Genomic DNA, 7,215 nt, shown 5'->3' on the forward strand with positions numbered 1-7,215 from the left:
TTCTTTTCTTGGAAATACTGAAGTTATATTAGTGAGAAAGTTGTCATTGAGACGTGCATTCTATCTCTATACGCAGCTTTTTTTCTCAATTTCAACGGTGTAACGATCTATGTCAACGAGAAAAGAGGTCAAAGACAAACAATAACTTAGGCCGTTTGGGGATGTTTCAAATGATTCGATCAAAATCACTTTTTTTATTTTCCTAGATGTTTTGAGAATCAAACGCGTTTGTAACTTTTTAAAATTTTGTTCGTGAAGAACGCGTTTGAAATTTTGTTCCATTTGTATTTAATAAATAATTATATAATACATTTGATGGCAAGAATAAGAAATAATCAAATGTGATTATAGAAAAAAAAGGAAAAGCAACAAAATTTTATCATTTGTTTGTATGTTGGATTTATATTTTTAAAGTATTACTTTGATTTGTCTAATCATTTATTTGTTATTATTTCTTTGCTTTTAGATTGATTACCAAAAAATAGAAATGAAGGGTTGCTTTATTACACATGCAGCACTTGCAACTTCATGATTTCACACTAAATTTTTTTGGTCAAAATGAAATATTTAGTTGGTTGGTTTTAATTAAAAAAAGGATAAGTTAAAAACTATGAAATAAAATAAACTTAATTAGATAAAAATAAATAATAAAATTAAAAAACATGATGGGTCTTATATAAAAATTTAATTAGATTTAAATAATTTAAAAATAATTTTTAAATATAATTAATTTAATTAATTAAATATAGGTTAATAAAAAATTTTTAAGATTTAATTAGTTTTTATTTAATTAATTATTTTTAATTTTAATTAAAATCTATTATGCCATTATTTAAATTTTTATTAAATTTACCAATAAAATTTTTAATTTAAACTTGATTTAAATTATAATTATGTAAGTTAAAATATAAAAAATAATAATACTTTATATTAAATTATATGTAATAATGATAAATTAAAAAAATTAATTAAATTCAAAATATAACTTAGTTTCTTCATAAATAGGCATGAGAAAGTAATATTGGCACGAGTTCCTGCAAAAATGATAATTACAGGTCACCGATACCGATGAACAAAATCTCTTTTGGTTCAATGCCAAAACTTGGGAACTTTATCGGAAAAAGAAAGAAAAAGTAACGGTTTTCGCGATAAAAATTGACGACTTGCAAGTATGGACATGACTTCAAATGCAAGCATTAATCTTCCTATTTGTTCTGTATTAAACATCACACATGCTTGTTACGGACATGGTTGCGGTAGCCAATCGAAAAAAGAAAAGCAAGACATGGTCGCCTTCGTATCGGTAAGGGTTTACATTCTGTCTTTTTGGATGGATGCATTGGGAGGTTCCTTAGGTTTAACCACACTGTTTTGACTAGGACAAGTAATGATCTATCAAGGCGGGGCGCGATCGGTTTTGTGCTCTGCTCGATGGACGGATGGCCCATTGAAATATCCTTCCAGCACTTGTTTCATGTTCCTTGCCACAAGTAATATGTCTGTAAATCCAAGCTTAGCAAATCGCACTTGCACATCACCGATGGTCCCCTGGTCGTTTTCTGAAAGAAAATCACACGCTTTTATTCTAGATAACACTTCAGACCAAAAAATTATAGATAACACTTATTTTCAGGTACTCCGCCATGACCATATGCTGCTTTCGGTGGCAGGCTGGTTTTGATGAACTGCCAATAGCTCAGACAGCAATGGTTCCTCGGCAGGATAAAAAATCAAGTGGAAATTTGCTTGCTGAATCTCTTCTCGAGCCTTGCAAGGGACCCAAACAAGCAGAGGCCAAATTGTGACCTTCGCCGTGGCGACGTATGGAAAGGGCAGTTTTCTGGTGCTCTAGTGGGAACTTCAGACGAATTGAACCAAACAACATGGAGCAACACATCCTTAGGGTACTATCAGAAAACAAAAATTGGCATTCTAAAGGTTACGATCCACAATAGAATAATCCTTAACAACAGGAACATCTCTGACAACTGGAGCATCCATGGAGCACATGCCGGTCTCTAACCTTCCAAGGACATCATATCAGTGACCATTGACATGCTTCCCAGCCAACATATAGTTCTGAGCACCTTTAACAGGAGAATTTGGAAGGCAACTCCTGTCAAGGAGCCAACCTACCTCTCTGCAATGAAGAAGCTCTCACCAAGTACCAGACCAAGTGTAATCCGGATAATTGGACCTCTCGAGGCGGTTAACAAGAAGATGACTCATGGGTTGGAAATCTCAGCAGGTTTTCATAGAAGCCATAGGATCAGGACTGACCTTGCCTTGGTGTATATTTGCATTTCGCACCATCCGAGCTACCGATAATGAGATAAACAGCTCCAGTATCCGAGGAGAGCTTTCCAATCTGATTTCACACCAAGTTCTCAAACCAAGGTGTAGTTGCCCAACACAACGACAAGAAGACGCATGTGCTGTGACTAGAAGCGAAGATGGAGGAAGCGAAAGTTCAACTTCATCCTCTCAAATGAGCTACGCAGCAAGAATGCTCCTAAACTAGATCACAAGCTTTGTTTTGCTGGAGTGAGCTTAAAAGTCATTGGCTGTGAAGATTCCTTGCTTTGCAGATACAAAATGTTTTGAGCTCAATAACAGCAGAAGCGAAGAGGAGCAGATGTAGAGGAGCAGAGAACCAGAGGGGGAAAACCGTGAGCAGTGATGAAATGAGTAGCGAAATCATGCCGTTTGAGCTGATAATCGAAAACCTCAAAAGACAAACATGCAAAAGTCTTAGAATTACTCCAAACAAAGTAACATAAGCATGTAAGCATCAGAACATGGCAAACTAAGTATGAAAAACACCTTCAAAGTTTCGGTAGCTGAAGAGACCGAGCCAAATACATGTGGCATCTATGCACCCTTTGCTAAAATACTTGTAGAAGCCATGTGAATCCAAGTTTTTAACTAACTTCACCATCAGGACAGCAACATACGTAACTCGATCATCCAAACCAGGCTACATAGCCGAAGGTTCAGCAATTAGCGACTCCATTTAATATAAGCCATGGGTTTCTACCAAGATGCAGCCTTAAGCCCTGCAGAAATGAAATGAATGTTACACTTCTTGAAAGGCATGGAATCTTAAACCTTGACATATTGGAGAAATTCCATGCTCTAAGCCTCTACTACTAAGGGGTGTCATTTCGTGAAATGTTCAAGAAGAAAAAAAAAAGAAAAAAGTAGAACCTGACATAGATTGTGACAACCCAAGTCATGTTCCCCACGTAACTTTCTACATAGTTCTTTCACAGCTTTTGGTTCTATTGCCACAGGACTGTCAAAAAGTAAAAACAGTCTACTGGTGAACTTAAGGCCTACCCATTGGCATATGGGGAATCACGATGAGCACGGCGATGTGGCGGGGACCGGCTATAGCTGCGGCCACGTCGAGGAGGTGTGACACTGCGGCGACGAGGAGACCTATCCCCAGGGCTGTAGCTCCTGCAATTTTATGCAAATCCACAAATATAATCACAAAAAGGAAAAAGTCAAGTGTATTGACCAGCAAACAGGACGCGTAGAACAGAAAGTTCTATAGATAAAATCATAGTATGACTATGTTCTTACCAAAAAAAAAAAAAAAAACACACCATTGTAATCTTATTATGTTAAATTTGAGGCTTTCACCATGAAACAAAAACAGACAGTACACTGTAAAGGAGGGAGAGAGAAAATCATATCAGAGCGCAAAAATAAACTAGAAGCAGTATTAAAAACCTAGATGACTATTCCTCAAACACATGGCCAGCAATAAGGCAATTTTACCCAAAATCAACCACCAGACTTGGCACTTCAGGGGTCAAAACCTGCGTTTGGACATCTCAATCACTGAGCTAGTTGCAAAGATGGATGCCTCAATCAAATTTCATTTCTTACAGTTGAATTCAAAAAGACCAAGATCCATGCTACCCTTCCAAAATCTGCCAATCCTTCAACTCTCAGCATTTCAGTTCTATTTTCCATTAGTTGATTTCCATCCCCCTACAGATTATCGTGGTACAACTGCCGCCATATGAGGAAACCAGATTGAAAGTTTTCTTTTTCTCTCAAAGAGTTATTTCAGTCTAGCTTTGCTTCCAATTACCATACTTGAGCTTTTTCCCAAGTCAGAACTAGAAGAGACATTTCAATTGAAGTATTGCCAGCAAATGCTACCATATCATCTGAACACGAGACACTAGCACCACATCAAGCCCATTCTACAAGAAACTACAGCATCATCAAACAATTGCCAGCAGAGACAATCCTGACACGCCGAAAAATAGGGCATTGACATTGAGGAATAAAACTAAACACACTGCAGCATGTAACAGAAGATTAAGTCAATCACGAAAAGTAACTAATTAACTGACCTTCTACCGTAACTTGGACTCCTACGACGCCGAGGACTAGGGCTCCTACGCCGTCCACTTCCCAAGCCTCTCGAACCGACGCGCCCACGACACTCTCTTGCAAAATGACCCGGTTCACCACACTCATAACACTTGGAGTCCTCACCTCCGCCATAGCCACGTCCACGCCCACCGCCACGACCTCCACCACCCTTGTTGTGAGAGACTTCCACACGCCAGCCATTCTTTCCTGGACACCCAGCATTAATTCATGGAGATTTTCAAAAGTCACAAGCATATCATAAGTGGGATGATAATGTAAGTAAGATTAAACTGTAGATTCACCAAAGGATGCCCATCATGCTCAACTTCGATTTTCTTAAGTAAGTTAAATATGCATCACTGAATCTATCAATTCCTCCTTAGTCAGCTTGTAAGGGAGTCTGATGACATGCTCTGATCTTTAAAATCCCCAAAAACTATTAGCTTCTTGACTTTATGAAGAAGTGAAGAACAATATATCACAGTCAATGCATGATGAAGACAGAGATGGGTTATTCGAAAGGCTTTTCCCCGTATAAAATTCGGGTATGCAAACAACATTTTGAAACAGCAGTCAACTAAATAAACAATGTCTGAGCCCCTGTAACTAGACTAACGACAGTGACCAAGCTTTCATTCATAGTTACATTTCATATGCTCAGATTTTCTTGTCAATTTTTTTCAAGCACAGTGGTAGTAGCATTTCAACCACAGTTCTTTAAACAGACACTTCAGCTGCGGCTTGTTTGATTAGCAGGAAAATACAAGTACTTCCCAAAATGAACAAGTCTATACCTGTCACCTGTACAAAATATCCCGGTAAAAACCACAAAAAACAAACGCCATATGAAATTAACAACTTGTGAGCGTATGCAATTTAAGAGATCTGAGCCCGAGACGGGTGCAGGTCAGAGAAGACATCGCATACTAAGAGGAAAAGAGGATCTTTTTACTGACCATCCAACGAACGAATAGCATCTAGAGCGTCTCTTCGATCATCAAACTCAATAAATGCATAACCCGGTGGCCTCCGAGCAACCCAGACACTGCATTCATACCATCCAAGAAATTAAAATCTACAGCCAGCAAGCCCATGGAAACAGTACTGCATCAACTAACATGAAAGAGTAGATAAACATGAAGTTTTTTCCGCAATACCCATAAAACCCTAACTGATATTGAGACAAACAGAATCAGTCAGCATCGAAAAAGGAGGAAATCTGAACAAAAAAATCCATCCTTTAGATCACGCAACATTCGAATTACCTCTTAAGAACACCGAAAGCACGGAATTCATCCTCTAGATCCCTCTCCGTCACCCGCGGGTCCAAATTCCCAACGTACACTCGCGCCATTGTCACAGCAACCAGCTTCAAACCTCCACAACCCAAAAGCAAACAAGATCACTACAGCAGATCACCTCCCGAAGCACCCAAAAATAAAGGGCAAACAGCAAACGAATTTCACTGGAGCGCACACGCACAAATTCAAGGGTCGGAACGAAGATAAAGCAGCCACTTAAGCACGAAAAACGACCAGAAACTTCACTTTTGAGTTCGAGATCGACGATCGTAACTAGGGCTCCGAAACGAAACGGAGTGCGAGAGGGAGACGGCCAGCTGATGGATCACTGTTAAGTGCGCAAATTGAGGCTTACCTCTCAAGAGATTCTCAACGATTTCAAAGGACCGACCGCGATTAGAGCTCTTCGATGTCGCGACCTCAGTTAAAATTGTCAGCTCAACGCGTCCTCTGGAGATTTCGGCTCGAGACGAAGCCGATGGGCCTCATCACGCACTGGGCTTGCTTTGTCTGAAAGCTCGACGCACACCGGGCCTGTTTCGTTCGAAGATTTGACTTTTGACCACATATCTCGAGACTCGGACCATACGAAAGGAAGATCCCCCACGAGGGGCCAGCAGTCCGTACGACTTTTATCGAATAGGGCTGGAACGGAGCGGACAAAAAAATGACCAAGCTTTTCTGAATCGACGTGACCCCGATATGAAAATCAGTGTTGAGTAATTATACCATCGGCGAGCCGATGGCTAGGATGCTTATCGACAAACACGGTATGGTTATAGATGTTGATTCGTCCACAATTGACACTTAGATAAATAAATTTGGATCAATTGTTGATGCAGAAATTGAAAACAATGAAGATATTGATTGATGGGTAAATCCGGTGACAATTGAGAAGTTAAGGCCCCTTGTAGATAGATTATGTCAACGTGCAATCACGGAGAGTCGTGACTGCTTGTAGATAAAGTGGACGTGAATCATAGAGTGTGATCGTGGGGTCTAACATTATGGAGATGCGGTTGTAGTCTATTCCCATATTATTAACTGTTCAAAAGTGATTGCGTTTTGAAATAGGCTATATAAGCCTTGTTGAATCGGTCATAGAAAAAGATAATTACCAATACAAATTATGTATCTTTCATTTTATCAATTTATCTTTCATGTTCTAGCATTTTTTTTTCCTTTAGAGTAATTAGCTCTAGTTCTTAGTTTTTTTTTCTTACAAAAAAAAACACACTAATTTTATTTGTATCAAAAGCCTGCTGGATTGGCAAAATCCCAGGCGCGGTGCATCTCTACAAAGCAAGGCCCAAAGGGCCGAGGGTGAGAAGATCAACCAATTCTGTGGAAGGCTCGAATTTCGGTGGGCCTTCGCGGCCCAATCTGAAACTGAGTTTGCACTTGTTGGGCAGAATTCAAGTATCACATGGAGCTCTAATTCTTAGTTACGCGGTCTATTTCCTATTCACGCTTTACATGTGGGCAATAGTATCATCAGGAATTAGCGCATGTTTGAGAC

The 7,215-nt window shown here is 39.2% G+C and overlaps 1 protein-coding gene across 3 annotated transcripts; it reads right to left on the reverse strand.

The window, feature by feature from the left end:
- Positions 1-2,737: 2,737 nt before the first annotated feature.
- LOC115755021 (serine/arginine-rich splicing factor RSZ21) lies at positions 2,738-6,198 on the reverse strand. Of its 3 annotated transcripts, none has more exons than XM_030694254.2 (6): positions 6,052-6,198; positions 5,661-5,772; positions 5,352-5,440; positions 4,374-4,602; positions 3,340-3,462; positions 2,738-3,056 (listed from the first exon to the last, which is right to left on the reverse strand). In XM_030694254.2, exons 2-6 carry the CDS (start codon positions 5,747-5,749, stop codon positions 3,050-3,052), a joined length of 537 nt encoding a protein of 178 aa, XP_030550114.1. In that variant the 5' UTR covers positions 5,750-5,772; positions 6,052-6,198; the 3' UTR covers positions 2,738-3,049. The 3 variants fall into 3 exon arrangements, with proteins under 3 accessions (XP_030550114.1, XP_030550113.1, XP_030550116.1); XM_030694253.2 differs by lacking the exon at positions 6,052-6,198 and adding an exon at positions 5,943-6,049; XM_030694256.2 differs by lacking the exon at positions 6,052-6,198 and adding an exon at positions 5,878-6,031.
- Positions 6,199-7,215: the final 1,017 nt, after the last annotated feature.

The sequence above is a fragment of the Rhodamnia argentea genome, chromosome 1, assembly GCF_020921035.1.
Source record: "Rhodamnia argentea isolate NSW1041297 chromosome 1, ASM2092103v1, whole genome shotgun sequence".
Classification (NCBI taxonomy): domain Eukaryota; kingdom Viridiplantae; phylum Streptophyta; class Magnoliopsida; order Myrtales; family Myrtaceae; genus Rhodamnia; species Rhodamnia argentea.